The following is a 16,224-nucleotide window of genomic DNA, read 5'->3' on the forward strand; positions in this document are numbered from 1 at the left end:
TTTTTAATTTGTCAATTTGAACGTGTTTTATTCTGGCTGCAAAATATGAGCTAATAGCTCACGTATGCGCTAGCAGAGGTACCGGCCAGCAGTACAGGTGTCTAATGCATGTGTTAGCGTATTACCCTGTGTGTGTGTGTGTGTGTGTGTGTGTGTGTGTGTGTGTGTGTGTGTGTGTGTGTGTGTGCGCGCACCACAAACAATACTCCCCCTCCTCCCTTTGCTTTTTTTGCGCGTGAGCATGCACGCGCGTCCCTCTCCTCCGTCCCATTGAGCATCTCAGGGATCCTCCCTCCTTTCCTCCCCGCCTTCCTTCCTTTCAGACGGCGTCGGTGTTGAAGATGGCGAGGCTGCTGCACAACTTGCTGCTGCTCCTCGTCAGACTCGCCCTGCACGTCCGACTTTGTGCTTACTGGTCGCTGGTCTGCGCCTATTGTGCGCTTTGCACCGCCGTGGCGCTACTGAAACTTTGCTGGAGCGCCATCTTGCGGCCGACGGCCACCTTCCAGTGGACGCTGCGCGAAACTCCGCCGGCGTGTCTGCACGACACGTCCTTGGGCACGCACTGCTATGTGCGCATCAAGGTGAGGCGCGTGCACGAGGGCGGGGTGTCTGCGGAACAACCTGTCACGCGTGCGTGCTCGTGCGTGGATGCACCTCTTTTGCTGCTGGCGTCGGTCGTGATCGCGCGCGAGCCCGATGCGCGTTTGTTTTGGTTTGATTTGGCGCCGCCGTGCACGCGCCTCACGCAGCAGCACAACGTGTTTGTTCCAAGTGTGCGACTGTCACGTGACCGAACGCTTTAAACATAAGTTGTCACGGTATAGTCCGCTGTCATTGGCGCGTGCGTGTATTGATTATGGACACTTCTTTAGGTACACAAGCTCACGAGACTGGTGCTCACTTTGGAGGTCTTCAAATGTGTTTGTTGTTGGGCTTGCTTGCTGAGACCTGTTCCTAATATTTTGACTCTCCTGCAACAACACTCATGATCACCCAGGCTGTGTTTCAGTTCGTACACTCCCATACGTAAATAAGCACTTAAATAAGTATACTATCCACACTGTGTACTTGTGTACTTAGTTCCTGAGGGCATCGATCTTTGCCGTGCTGCATGTGTACAGTTAAGTCGTTTTTATGGACAAAAAGTGATCATGAAAACATAAAAAAGCAAAACAAATATGCTTAGAAATACAAACACGTTTTGTTCTCTTGCTTCTTGGTGTGAGTGGCTATTTTTAGCTTTTATACCTGCTCTCCAAAAGTGTCCAGTAAGACCAGAAAAAGTTGCTCTATTTGTTGAGGGGTCTGAATACTTGCTAAAAAAAAATGGCAAGTTAGCAAAACTGATCCCTCCCGCTACATCTTCTTTTTCTCCAGTAGTCCACTTGTGTTATGTACAGAGTTGGAAGGACATGCTACATTTACAGACGGTCCCTTACTATATGTTTATGTGTGAGTGCGAACAGATAGCGCCAAGTCTATTTGTGCCGTTCGGACCGTAATGTGTGTGGAATGATCCCTCCCGCTACATCTTCTTTTTCTCCGGTAGTCCACTTGTGTTATGTACAGAGTTGGAAGGACATGCTACATTTACAGACGGTCCCTAACTATATGTTTATGTGTGAGTGCGAACAGATAGCGCCAAGTCTATTTGTGCCGTTCGGACCGTAATGTGTGTGGAATGATCCCTCCCGCTACATCTTCTTTTTCTCCGGTAGTCCACTTGTGTTATGTACAGAGTTGGAAGGACATGCTATATTTACAGACGGTCCCTTGCTATATGTTTATGTGTGAGTGCGAACAGATAGCGCCAAATCTATTTGTGCCGTTCGGACCGTAATGTGTGTGGAATGATCCCTCCCACTACATCTTCTTTTTCTCCAGTAGTCCACTTGTGTTATGTACAGAGTTGGAAGGACATGCTACATTTACAGACGGTCCCTTACTATATGTTTATGTGTGAGTGCGAACAGATAGCGCCAAATCTATTTGTGCCGTTCCGACCGTAATGTGTGTGGAATGATCCCTCCCGCTACATCTTCTTTTTCTCCGGTAGTCCACTTGTGTTATGTACAGAGTTGGAAGGACATGCTATATTTACAGACGGTCCCTAACTATATGTTTATGTGTGAGTGCGAACAGATAGCGCCAAATCTATTTGTGCCGTTCGGACCGTAATGTGTGTGGAATGATCCCTCCCGCTACATCTTCTTTTTCTCCAGTAGTCCACTTGTGTTATGTACAGAGTTGGAAGGACATGCTACATTTACAGACGGTCCCTAACTATATGTTTATGTGTGAGTGCGAACAGATAGCGCCAAGTCTATTTGTGCCGTTCGGACCGTAATGTGTGTGGAATGATCCCTCCCGCTACATCTTCTTTTTCTCCGGTAGTCCACTTGTGTTATGTACAGAGTTGGAAGGACATGCTATATTTACAGACGGTCCCTTGCTATATGTTTATGTGTGAGTGCTAACAGATAGCGCCAAATCTATTTGTGCCGTTCGGACCGTAATGTGTGTGGAATGATCCCTCCCGCTACATCTTCTTTTTCTCCGGTAGTCCACTTGTGTTATGTACAGAGTTGGAAGGACATGCTACATTTACAGACGGTCCCTAAGTATATGTTTATGTGTGAGTGCGAACAGATAGCGGCAAGTCTATTTGTGCCGTTCGGACCGTAATGTGTGTGGAATGATCCCTCCCGCTACATCTTCTTTTTCTCCAGTAGTCCACTTGTGTTATGTACAGAGTTGGAAGGACATGCTACATTTACAGACGGTCCCTAACTATATGTTTATGTGTGAGTGCGAACAGATAGCGCCAAGTCTATTTGTGCCGTTCGGACCGTAATGTGTGTGGAATGATCCCTCCCGCTACATCTTCTTTTTCTCCGGTAGTCCACTTGTGTTATGTACAGAGTTGGAAGGACATGCTATATTTACAGACGGTCCCTTGCTATATGTTTATGTGTGAGTGCTAACAGATAGCGCCAAATCTATTTGTGCCGTTCGGACCGTAATGTGTGTGGAATGATCCCTCCCGCTACATCTTCTTTTTCTCCGGTAGTCCACTTGTGTTATGTACAGAGTTGGAAGGACATGCTACATTTACAGACGGTCCCTAAGTATATGTTTATGTGTGAGTGCGAACAGATAGCGGCAAGTCTATTTGTGCCGTTCGGACAGTAATGTGTGTGGAATGATCCCTCCCGCTACATCTTCTTTTTCTCCGGTAGTCCACTTGTGTTATGTACAGAGTTGGAAGGACATGCTACATTTACAGACGGTCCCTAACTATATGTTTATGTGTGAGTGCGAACAGATAGCGCCAAATCTATTTGTGCCGTTCCGACCGTAATGTGTGCGTCTTGTCTTCCAACAGGAGTCTGGCCTCAGGTTTCACTACGTGGCGGGGGGCGAGAGGGGGAAGCCTCTCATGCTCTTCCTGCACGGCTTCCCTGAGTTCTGGTAGGTAAAGAAATTACCCACATTATTTTATTACATCCTAGTCCAGAAGATTATTGACGTATCAGACGTAAGTCTGCAGCTGGCCTGGTTATTGGTTTGTGAAACTAAGAGAGCCGGAACTCCCTGAGGGCGAGAAAGTCGAAATCATTCTCTCCCCGCCCTTGATATGATTATAAAAACCCTCATGGATCGGGGTCAAAGAGGTTGTCAAGTTGTGTTCATGTCTCCTCGCCATACACACAGAACCAGAGCCCAGCCAGCCATGGCGATTTGGGTCTTTGTATGTGACAGAAGTGGACAAGTCAAGTGAGATGGAGCTCATTGTCTTAAAAGCCAGGAACTTTAAACCTCGTCTGAGAATTCAACAGTGAGATCTGATCCCGTTGTCATTACTGCAAGAGGAAGGTGGGAGAGAAGAGTTCAAGATTAGCCAGGAAATTGGGAGATCAAATAAAAGATGACTCTTCCAACAAGGCAAAAGTTATCATCATGGTAGTACCCTGGTATACAAGCGTCCCAACTAACGAGTGGGTTTTTTTTTTACATGTCGATTCAGAGTTTGCAGCATCAGTGAAACAGTATACATTGTACATTATAACCATCTAGTTTCTCTTAATTACTATGTGGGAAACATTCAATTAAAAGCAAAAATGAATACAGAGCCGCCATCCACCAGTAGGAGCCTGGACTTGGTTTTTTTTTTAGAGAGGTTGTGTACCACAAATATACACAGTAACACTCCATAAGGTCATCAGATCTTACCTTGTTGCATTCCCATATAGTATCAGCATTTGGGAGCAAATATGAGGTGAAGTATAGTATAGTATAGTAGTCTATCTGGGAGAAGGCAAAATTTGCGTAGAAAGACCGTCAAACACAGGGAAACATCGACGCTCACATTAAACATTCAAAAACTGGGGGGTTTCTAACTGTATATTATTTTTGAATGAATGGTTCTGGTTCTGCATCCAGTTTTGGGTCTCGACCCCAACTACTGTACGAAACTGCGTACTGAATTCCTAGTAGTATACTGATGAAAGCGGACAGTGCAACCCCAGCATACAAAACGGCGATTGGAACCGGAAGTTAGCTACGTAGCCCGTCTATGATGTCATCAGCAGTTGACTCTCAAAAATGTTAAAAATGACAAATTTAAATGATGAATGAAAGGGATAAATGAACTTTTAAAGGGCACCTTCTATGCTTTTCCACTTTTCTGACCTATTTGTTTCTAACAGTGCCTCTTTGTGACATGACAGTGTGCCAATAGTGAGCACAAGCTCGAATCGCAAAATCCCACAAAAAACTACCAGTTTTCAAGTAGCTCTCCAAAGCGTCCATTTATTTATTATCAACTCCAATACTGACAAAATTAGAAAGTGGGGTTCGGCAGTCGTCCGGAAGTCCTTGGGAACACTGTCACCAATCACAGCGGAATGGGTGAAATAAATTGGAAATCCAAGGAAATACAGCTAGAATAGGTGCAGCTTCTGGAAGATCCAGACACGAACCACGGTTCCAATCTATTTCATTTGACACCGCTTGTGACCTAGTGTGTCCACCAATCAACACGCTGCACTGTCTAGCCCAGGGGTGCTCACACTTTTTCAGCATGCGAGCTACTTTTAAAATGACCGAGTCAAAATGATCTACCCACTACAAAAATGCAAAACATCTATTTATTTTCAAATGTATTGAGGATTATTTGTACGTACAATGTATGTTGATGTACCTTACATAACCAAATGAGCCAATATTGCAAAACACACATAATTAACTATTAACATTTTTTGTAATTATCTGAGTTTACTTTGATGACTTGCACTGAATTGAACCAGCCAGGGATGCATAGTCCGGACAGTAGCTGCTGATAGCCAGCCTCAAGCACACTTCCAAATGTTTATCAGTCATGGATAATATCCGTATCATAATATCCGTATAATATTCCATATCCGTATGGAAGTGATATGTTTTTTGCCTTTTTACTTGGTCCAGTTTTTGCCTTTTTACTTGGTCCAGCTCCTTCACTCATTTTAGTGACCATAAACTTTAGCGAGGGCTTAAAATCTCGCAATTCGCCGACTAGCTTAGCACTTTGCATCGTTGTTTACGCATGAGCGGTGACCTAAAGGTCAAAATTCAGTTGTCATCTGACTGGTTGTCCTGTATGTCAATCAAGTAACGGGGATGGATGATAGGCTGACATCGTAAGTTCTGCTGCACTTAGAGACGTTGTTTGATTTGATTGGTCGCCCGAAGGGCAACATTCAGTTGTCATCTGAATGGCTGCCCTGTATGTCAATCAAGTGACGGCATTGATGCTGGGATGATATTTTTTTAATGTCACGCCGCGATCGACCAGCGATCGACCAGTACCACCTCCGCGATCGACCGGTAGATCGCGATCGACTTAATGAGCACCCCTGGTCTAGCCCCACTCCTTTCGGTACCCTACCCCAAAAGGTGTTACTTTACATGACAACTGTTGTTGATTTGCAGCAGAAGTGAACCAAACTACCTGAGGCGACTCGGTAGTGAGTGCTCGTTGTTTTGCATGATAGGAAATGCCCACTTCTGATCATCTGCTGTTTTTGCCTTGTGGGAAGGCTGTGAAAAATACCAATGACTCAGCTCTTGGTGACAGATTTCCAAACTGCACCACTCAGCCTGTGTGTGTGCTTGTGTGTGTGTGTGTGTGTGTCAACACCCAAGAGCCAAAGTCATAAAGCAGAAGAAAATTCCTGTGGGGTGAAAGGAAGTAATGACCATTAATGATCATTAAGAATGTTGTCCATCATTCTCGTCTTTGTATCAATGAGCTCAAGTTTGCATAGTTTCCAATTTTGCAGCCATGTAGAACCACCCATTAAAAGACAAAGTGGTATAAAATAAATGGAGTGAGGTTCCCAGGCTGGTGAAGTTAGCATGTCAATAACTTGTGGTTGCCCTCATGTGATTACCATATTTATCGATAGAATCACATGTTTGTTACGTTTTTAGATTTAAATGTGAAGACTTTAAGCCTTGAGCTTCAGGTTCTGTAGCCTTGATGCACGCTGCTTCGGTGGTCATTGGTTGTTGCGACAAAATGTCGTCGTAGTCCCATAAAGATATCATTTCTGATGCAGGTTCTCATGGCGTTACCAGCTGCGGGAGTTCAAAAGCGAGTTCCGCGTGGTGGCCATCGACATGCGAGGCTACGGTGAATCGGACCTGCCGTCGGGCGTGGAGAGTTACCGTCCGGATCACCTGGTCACCGACATCAAGGACATTGTGGAGCACCTCGGTAAGAACACGACTGTTGTGAGCCACCATGACTGATAATGACATAAATGCTTTCAGGAGGCGGTAGCCATGGCAACGATTTGACTTTTTTTTTTTTTTCATTTTTTTATTTGGCCTTGATGCATCAGTAAGCACTGAAAAGTGACCGAACTCAAAACTCAAAAAACTCAAAAAAGCTTATAAATGCCTACCCCTTTTTGTAAGATATAATCATGTTCATGCCACTGTCTTGTTTTCTCCTGTTATTATTATCATTGTAATATTATGAATATTATGAATACTTTCACCCCAAACATCCTGATGTTGAACGTATGTGTCAATAAAGACACAATCAATTTCACCTTCCCTTCCTTTCTGCCTTTTCCTCATTCCTTTCCTTTCATTCCTTCATCCAAATCCTTCCCCCCGTCCATCATCCTTGTTGCCTGTCTTCCAGGCTACAACCGGTGCTTCCTCGTGGGTCACGACTGGGGTGGGACTGTCGCCTGGTTGTTTGCAATCAACTATCCCGAGATGGTGACAAAGCTCATCGTCTTAAACTGTCCTCACCCGTCCGTGCACGCAGGTGAGTGTCTCTTTAAGGAGGCTGCACTTTGGCCATGAGGCCCAATGTTCTAATGGTGATGGTTCATTAGGATGAATGAGGGATGTTGGTGGCATCCGTCTGCTGACTCTTCTTGTGGAAGATGATGAAGGCTAATTACAGGAGGATGCAGCAGATGCTTGGACTGCAAACAACCCCCCCCCACCCCCCCCACACACACACAACCCCCCCACACACACACAACCCCCCCATCACCATCACTGCATAACCCTGCAATGTGACGTGGCCTTTGATTGCAATCTTAACGCATACTCTTCTTCTTTTTCTTCTTTCTCCTCCTTTGTGCTTGTTCTTCTTCTTGTCTTCTTCTTCTATCATACTTCATAATTGTACTCTTCCTCCTTTCTTCTTCTTCTTCCTCCTTTTTCCTTTGTTCTTTGCTCCTCATTCTTTCTCCTTCTTTTCCTCCCTCCTCATTCGTTCTTGTGCATTCCTTTTTTGTCTTCCTCATTGTTTTTGCTCCTTCATTCCTTCTTCTATCATACTTCCTTCCTTCCTTCCTTCCTTCCTTCCTTCCTTCCTTCCTTCCTTCCTTCCTTCCTTCCTTCCTTCCTTCCTTCCTTCCTTCTTTCCTTCTTTCCTTCTTTCCTTCTTTCCTTCTTTCCTTCTTTCCTTCTTTCCTTCTTTCCTTCTTTCTTTCTTTCTTTCTTTCTTTCTTTCTTTCTTACTCTTTTCTCCTGCTCTCTTCCTATTTGTGTACTTCTTTCATCTTCCCCTTCTTCTTTGTCCTTCTTTCTCCCTGTTCTTCATCCTTGTCCTTCATTCTTCTCCCTCTTTCCTCCTCCCGCCTTTTCCTTTCCTCTATCTTCTTTCTCCTTCTTTTTCCTGCCATTTTTCTTCCCTCCTTTCGTCTTGTTGTTGTTCTTCTACTTCTTCTACTTTTCATATTCGTTCCCTCCTTCTTCTTGTCCAGATTACGCCGTGCGTCATCCCAGCCAGATGCTCAAGTGCAGCCACTTCTTCTTCTTCCAACTGCCTCGCCTCCCTGAGCTTATGCTATCCATCAACGACTTCAAGGTGCCCCCTCCTCCCTGACCTTGATGCTCAGGGTCAATCCTGCATAGACACATATATATGTGTGTGTGTGTGTGTGTGTGTGTTTTTCTGCGTTGCAGTCTATTTTAAGCACCCATCAGAGTGGAGGCTAAAAATAGATGTGTGTGTGTGTGTAGGGGGGGTGGGGGGGTGCATAATGCAGTGGAAAATTCTCCTCCTGAAATAGTTTGAGTTTCATTATGGGATGGAGATCAAGTGTGTTCTTGTCCAAACATACAACTGTGATTTTATATTTTTAGCTAAGCTTAGCATTTATGGACAAAAGTATTGGGACGCAGCTTCCAATGAGTGAGAGGCTGGGTTTGATTCCTTGAATCCTCGTTCTCCATCTCATCTTGTGTGCTTGCAGCATAGTGGGAACACTTTGGGCAAAGTCCTTTTTCCGTTTCCAGCGAGCTTCCTGAAAACTTCCAGTTGGTGTCCCAATACTTTTGTCATTGTTAAATGTTTTCCAGTAGAGCAGACTAATGAAAAGTATGATTACATAAGACGTCCATATGGCGTTGCAGCAGCATGCGTGTCGTCGTGAACTCCGCAGGAAGTCACAGTGCCAGAGTGGCCATTGAGGGCATCACAAGCCAGTTTCCCGCCAAGTCCGCTTCCCTTCTCGGTGACTCGCATGGCGGCGACGGTGGCGCTGACTCAACACTTTCCCTCCCCCCCCCCCCCCCGCAGGCACTGAAGGCTCTCTTCACCAGCCGGAGCACCGGAATGGCCCGGAAAGGAAGATGGCTGACGGCGGAGGAGCTGGAAGCGTACCTGTATGCTCTCTCGCAGCCTGGCGCTTTAACCGCAGCACTCAACTACTACAGAAATGTTTTCAGGTATTTCTTATGTATTTATTGCTGTTGTTGATTTGTAGTCTGCTTACGTATACGGTATCTCTCCACTTGCATAGCATGTTGTGTATTAGCGCTGCATACTTGGACATGCTCTATTGTTTCCACTTGTCACCTTGAAAACCATGTCACAGCTCCTCCTCCTGATGTGTTGCCATGACAACACACAGGACATACTGCCTGTGCATGCATGAGGGGGATACAAAGAGCCGGTGCCAAAAAAAAAGCAAGCAAGGACTCAGTAAATGAAAATATATTTAGAATGAAATACCCATTTAAAGTCTCAAACATCCTTTTGGAGTCCTTGGTTGTCAGTTTCATTTCTTATAACTCCTTGTTGTACCTGAGACAGCATCTTAGGAGGAAAGCTTTTCCACCACGGGACACATATTGGAAAAAACAAAGGATGTGTGAAGCCACTTTGATATTTTCATATACTCTTTATCTATATTTGTTTTATCTTGTAAAAAGGCAAAAAGAGAGTTTTACTGTATACGTATATACACAAATATATAGTATATATATATTAGAGAGAGAGTAAATGTTAAAGACAAAGCTCCGTGTTATTAGTGTAAACAGTTCCTGCCTTTTTGCCCCATTTTTAAAAAAGGTTACCTATTATGGGCAATTTCCAGCCTTTGTATTATATATAGATCTTCCAGAATCTGCACCTATTCCAGCTGTATTTTTGTTTATTCCACCCATAGCCCGCCTCCGGGCACGCCCATTCGGCTGTGATTTTCCACTCAGCTTGTACAGCTTGTACCTGGGCCAGCCCATATAAAGAAACCTGGCTCACTATGACGTCACAGGGAGCCTGTGTTTGAAAAAAACTCTGAAACCCAACGTTCAGAGCCATCTCAAACTTCTCTCAGGGCTCACTTCCAAATGTGCAAACCTTATTATATGAAGCTTTGGCATCGTTTAACACAAGAATACAACATTCTAACTACATTTATAGGTTAGAAAAGTGTGAAAAGCGTTATAGGTCACGGGAAAAAATGATAAGACTACCCTTGTTTCTTCAGTTTTTTGTGCATTTTAATGCCTGGCACAATTAAAGGTACCTTTGTTTGGACTGATATAATGATGAAAACAAGAACAGCTCATGCAAGTGAAATTTTCTCAGTCAGTACAATGCTATGGATGTAAGAACATAAGTGATTTTGGTTATTACCAAGAAAACCATGGACGTCGCTACGTAGATATCAGTGTTTCAATGAAATTAAACTCTTTTGAGCTATTGTAGTTATCATCAACATATATTAGTTGTACCAGTCATTAAAACTGATCAATAAACTGAAGAAACAAGGGTGGTCTAATATTTTATAGCAGCCTTGGGCCACTTTGGACTCCCCTGTCCTAGAATCCTAAACAAAATGTCATTAAGAGCATGTTTCAATCTGAAGTCCTCACACATGACTTAGCACGCCATCTGCTGCCAACCAGAGTCCAATCAGACCTCTGCTCTATTTACTGTATACATGCTAGCAGCTATGTACGTCCATCTGTTTTATTAAGTAACATCTACCACCCTTTATTACCTTGAAGAACATGTGAAGGACATTGTATGGAAACAAGAACATCACAATATATATGTACAGCCAATATATGTATGTGTGTGTGTGTATAAAAAATTTGGAATTAACATTAATAGAATATTTATTTAATATAGTATATATCTGACATGTATAATATATGATTTTAAAAAATGAATACTCGTTTTGGCGGCACGGTGGTCGAGTGGTTAGCGCGCAGACCTCACAGCTAGGAGACCAGGGTTCAGTTCCACCCTCTGCCATCTCTGTGTGGAGTTTGCATGTTCTCCCCGTGCATGCGTGGGTTTTCTCCGGGTACTCCGGTTTCCTCCCACATTCCAAAAACATGCTAGGTTAATTGGTGACTCCAAATTGTCCATAGGTATGAATGTGAGTGTGAATGGTTGTTTGTCTATATGTGCCCTGTGATTGGCTGGCGACCAGTCCAGGGTGTACCCCGCCTCTCGCCCGAAGACAGCTGGGATAGGCTCCAGCACCCCCGCGACCCTTGTGAGGAAAAGCGGTAGAAAATGAATGAATGAATGAATGAATACTCGTTTTTTCCAAAAGATGACAAAACATGATCACCCGAAGATCATAGAACTCACCTACACTTGTGTGTCACCAAGTCACTGCCCACAGCCACTAGGGGACACACTTGCATCTACGACACATGTCCATAACTCATTGACTTCTCTGTGTGTAAAATGTAATCTTGTGTTTGACGTTCCTCCCCCAGCTCCCTCCCGCTCCGGCAGCAACACGTCAGGTCTCCGGTGCTGCTGCTGTGGGGCGAGCGGGACGCCTTTCTGGATCAGGAAATGGCCGAGGCGTGTCGCTTGTACATCAGGAACCACTTCCGCCTCAACGTCATTTCAGGGGCGAGTCACTGGCTGCAGCAGGACCAGCCCGAAATCGTCAACACGCTCATGTGGACCTTCCTCAAGGAGGGCGAGGGGCGCAAAGGTCACAGGAACTAACACACCCAAACTCCCTCCCACTCTCTCTCTGCAAGATGGCTGCGTTGCCTAGCAACAGAGTGATGATGCAATCAGTCGGCGGGATTAAAGCACACTTCAAGCCAGGGGGCCCCAGCTGAGCAGGACACGCGATGAAGACGTTCATTTTGACTGTTTTGATTTTTGCACTTTCAGCATCACACTTGTGACTCGTTTCTGTGTGGTGCTGTGTCACTTCTCACTTCCTGTAGGCAGGAGGAGGCGTCGCTCGCTCCAGAGTCCCACAAGGTCCCTCAAACCAGGTGTTGTTGTACATTTTCTTTGCTCCAAATGTAGAGAAAGTTGATTTTCCATGTGATGATCACTGTCCTCTTTTGTATCACTTCCTACTCTCCTCACTGCACACTTGGAAGTTGACTGAGCCACTATTTGCTTTTATAAATAAACACACTTGCTGTCGCCCTGTTTAAAAGTGCAACTTTTAAAAACAGAACTTCATACATGCACTTATTTGTCTTTATCGGCAAAACAACGGAAATAAAACAAACATAAGAGATGGAAATTGATGGTTCTAAATGGACAGACTTCTACTTAAGTCAAACATGCCCATATAAGGAGATTGTAGAATCATCAGGGCATTCCAAAAGCCTGGATTATGCTTCAAGTTTGCTAGTTTTATATAAGTTTTTATTTATAAAAAGACTACAAAATCTATTTACATATATTTAAAGCACACGGTTTGTGTTATTAATTACTTGTATCAGCATTTTATGCTCTATTTTCCCCTTTTTGCTGTTTTATCAGTGTTATAAAACACAGGCCGATAATGAACAGGTCACAGGCCACAAATCTCTTCTGAAACGCTCAGGCCGCTGTTTTCTGGAGTGGTTCAATTCCCTCCTTTCATCGTGAGCAAACAATGGCAATTAAGGAGCGATGGAGAGTGTTATGGGAGCTACAACTAATCAATGTGTTCAACAGTTACTTTTATTGCAAATATTGATCCAAAATCTCAGGGCAAGGCAAAGGCGGGCTGGAAATAAAATATTATACACAGGAAATGAAGGACTACAAGCCGGCCAATCACATCCTTGACAGTCAGCACGAGTCTTCCCGCGAGAATTTCAATTCCTTTTTATGGTGTACTTTTATTTTGAAGGCCTGTTTTTACCAGCTACAGGATGAAGATATTCTGCTCCCTGAATATCCAAGTGGATTTTTCCCCCCAAAAACTGGAAAAATACGAGTAACTATTAAAACTGGCAAGCACCAGGCAGAAGCTTTGTTTACACCACGCAGCGCAATTCTTATGCCTGGTGTCACGATTCGGCTTCATTGCTTTAAGGTTCGACCCCAGGATGCAGAGAGCAGGACCAAGTGCAGGTAAATAATATTTATTCCGTGCAATAACAGCAACAGAAGAACAAAGCAACTCAGGGATTGACTGACAAACGCTAACGATCCAACAAAGGGAGAAGCACACACCTGAGCTAAATAGAGGGGACAAATTAGGGACAGGTGTGGGTAGCTATGGCAACGAAGGCAGAGGAGGCAAAACAGGAAGTCCAATACAAAACAAGAGTGTTCCAAAGGGAAACCAAAGCCCAGACAGGGAACATAGACAAACTGTCACACAGGAACCCACACAGGGCGTGACACCTGGGCTATGGGATCTCTGCAGAGGCACAAAAGACAGCCGAATTAGCTAACAAATTAGCCTTCAATTTATTTATTCTAAACTTAAGAAAAGATGGAGAGAAGGGAAGAAGGACAAGAAGCCAAAAACGTACCACTTCCACATGGAATGGGAGGAGAAGTTTTTTGCACTGTCATGTCGGACTCTGCATCCATGGCTGACTTCATGCAGTGCAAGTTAAGGTAATGTAATGTAAGGTAATGGCTCATCATTGCATCCCATCAATTTCTAGACGAATGACAGGCCATAGTCAAACACAAAACTGCAATGATTCATAAACTAATTTTCAAAGCGATAAAGTGAGGGAGCAACAGAAATGAGGCGAGGGACGACTTTGATGTAAAGTACTACCAGTCTGTCTTTCTTTGGCACCATCAGCTCTCAGGATGGAGGTCATTTGAGGTCGAACGACCTTCCCGTCCTGCTTTGTGGCCATGCTGTAATCTCAGGCGTGATCCACTTAGGAGCTAATCATATCTAGAGCCATCTCATTAGTGTTTGTGTCAGCAGGGCACGTCCAAAATGTGCAGACAAACGTGTGTATATAGCGTTCATGATTTAGCATGGTTCATGACTACTGTCAAGCTAGCGGCACGTGCTGGATTCAATGAGATCCTCAGACACAAGAGCACTGTAGAATCCGTCTCATGTCATGGGTGTACTTCCAGGTCTATATAATGTCGTGGGTGTGTGTGTGTGTGTGTCCTCCCACATTCCATAAACATGCTAGGTTAATTGGCGACTCCAAATTGTCCATAGGTATGAATGTGAGTGTGAATGGTTGTTTGTCTATATGATTGGCTGGCGACCAGTCCAGGGTGTACCCCGCTGGGATAGGCTCCAGCACCCCCTGCGACCCTCGTGAGGATAAGCGGTAGAAAATGAATGAATGAATGTTTTGCAGGACAACTCTGCATGCTATATTTGAACCAGGAAGTGCAGGAACAGTTAAGATGGGTAAGAACACTAGTGCTCATGGACCGTAGTCTAACTCAGTGTTTGCCTCCTGCTAAGCTACCACCTACTGGGCCGGGCATCAGCCATCGTCCAAAAGAGTCCATGTGTCCCCCTCGGGGCATGGAGACGTGGCATTGTCCTCAGTATTGTTGATGCGAGGGTAACGTGGGCCGACACAGTGCGCCATCGTACGTATATTGTACTGCTGCCTGAGGGCCACTCAATGAGTTTACACACAGGAAGTTTTGTGGACTTTGTTCCCAGAATTCCCACTTGCTCCTTCATTCAGTGGAGTTGCACCTTTGTTTTCAAATATCCAAGTTTTATAAATGTTCCCACTTTTTGTAAACTAGCCCGCGCGTAACAAACTAGTTTGTGTTCTCTGTACTGAATCATTCCACAGTATCAGTGACTCACAGCGCATCGGAATGCTAAATAATCGGCCATGGGAAATGTCAGATGTTTGATAAAGACAAAAAGTACAAAGATGATGTTGCAAAGTCATGTTTTTTTGCTTACGTTTGACTCGAGTAAATAAGAAGAGTCTTCAATAAATGTTCATTCATTCATTTTCTACCGCTTTTTCCTCACGAGGGTCGCGGGGGGTGCTGGAGCCTATCCCAGCTGTCTTCGGGCGAGAGGCGGGGTACACCCTGGACTGGTCGCCAGCCAATCACAGGGCACATATAGACAAACAACCATTCACACTCACATTCATACCACAATTTGGAGTCGCCAATTAACCTAGCATGTTTTTGGAATGTGGGAGGAAACCGGAGTACCCGGAGAAAACCCACGCATGCACGGGGAGAACATGCAAACTCCACACAGAGATGGCCGAGGGCGGGGACCGAACCCTGGTCTCCTAGCTGTGAGGTCTGCGCACTAACCACCAGACCGCCGTGCCGCCCTTCAATAAATGTAAAAGCGTTAAATATTAATTTGTCTATTTCAGTTGTCTAAAAATTCAGTTGTTTAGAATTAATTTGCATTGTTTTCTGCATGTAAAAATATAATATGTATATGTTAATATTTTTCGGTGTCTGGAATGGACTTACTGGACATCATACATTTTGGTTTTCATCCAACCTTTTGAAACAAAATAACAAAACCAGAGGCACCACTGTAAAAAAAATATTAGATTACCTGCCAGGTACAACTAAAAGGCACACTTGTTTGGACAAATATAATGACAACAAAAATAGCTGATACGAGCGATTTTGGGGCAGTACAATCCAATAGCTATTGATGTACGAACTTATGTGATTTGGGATAGTTTCAAGAAAACTCTGAAATTGTTTTTAACGTGTTTTAATTGTACCTAACGGTACCTTAGCTGCTCTAATTTCTGGGAGGGGACAACAAGGCTTTCCTCCCGCCTGCGTCGACTAAATATCATCTGATTGATTATCCCTTGTGTCTCCACAGGAAGGAAACATGAACATGATCTAATCAGAGATGGCCTTGATTCAATTGTCACTTATTACAGAGCAGCTCATTTAGGAAGAGGACGTAACGTGTCCGCACATGGGCAGTGTGGTGGATGTGGACACAGTCAGCCAAAACATCAAGTTGGCTCATTTGTGTTTTCGTCAGTGTATGGACTCTCACCAAAAGGAAGTTGCACACAAACAAACACACACGGATGAAAATATGACCTCCTTGGTAGAGGTAATAGACGCTAATCTTTGGAGGTGACCTGCAGTGGAAAGTAGCCCCCCTCCCGTCAAGCAAACACGGCAGTGTGCCCATATGGATTAAGCTGACGGCATCCTCTGCTAATCTGATGCAGCCGATACACACTAGCTCCTCCCGC

General features: G+C 44.4%; 1 protein-coding gene across 1 annotated transcript; it reads left to right on the plus strand.

Annotated features, from left to right (window-relative positions):
• The first annotated feature begins 265 nt into the window (after nucleotides 1–265).
• Nucleotides 266–12,300, plus strand: ephx4 (epoxide hydrolase 4). The gene is made up of 7 exons (XM_058073217.1): nucleotides 266–584; nucleotides 3,389–3,474; nucleotides 6,603–6,760; nucleotides 7,196–7,324; nucleotides 8,277–8,380; nucleotides 9,095–9,243; nucleotides 11,536–12,300. The coding sequence occupies exons 1-7, from the start codon at nucleotides 342–344 to the stop codon at nucleotides 11,774–11,776; spliced, it is 1,110 nt and encodes a 369-aa protein (XP_057929200.1). The 5' UTR covers nucleotides 266–341; the 3' UTR covers nucleotides 11,777–12,300.
• The last annotated feature ends 3,924 nt before the right edge of the window (nucleotides 12,301–16,224 follow it).

This window comes from Doryrhamphus excisus, chromosome 5 (assembly GCF_030265055.1).
Source record: "Doryrhamphus excisus isolate RoL2022-K1 chromosome 5, RoL_Dexc_1.0, whole genome shotgun sequence".
Classification (NCBI taxonomy): domain Eukaryota; kingdom Metazoa; phylum Chordata; class Actinopteri; order Syngnathiformes; family Syngnathidae; genus Doryrhamphus; species Doryrhamphus excisus.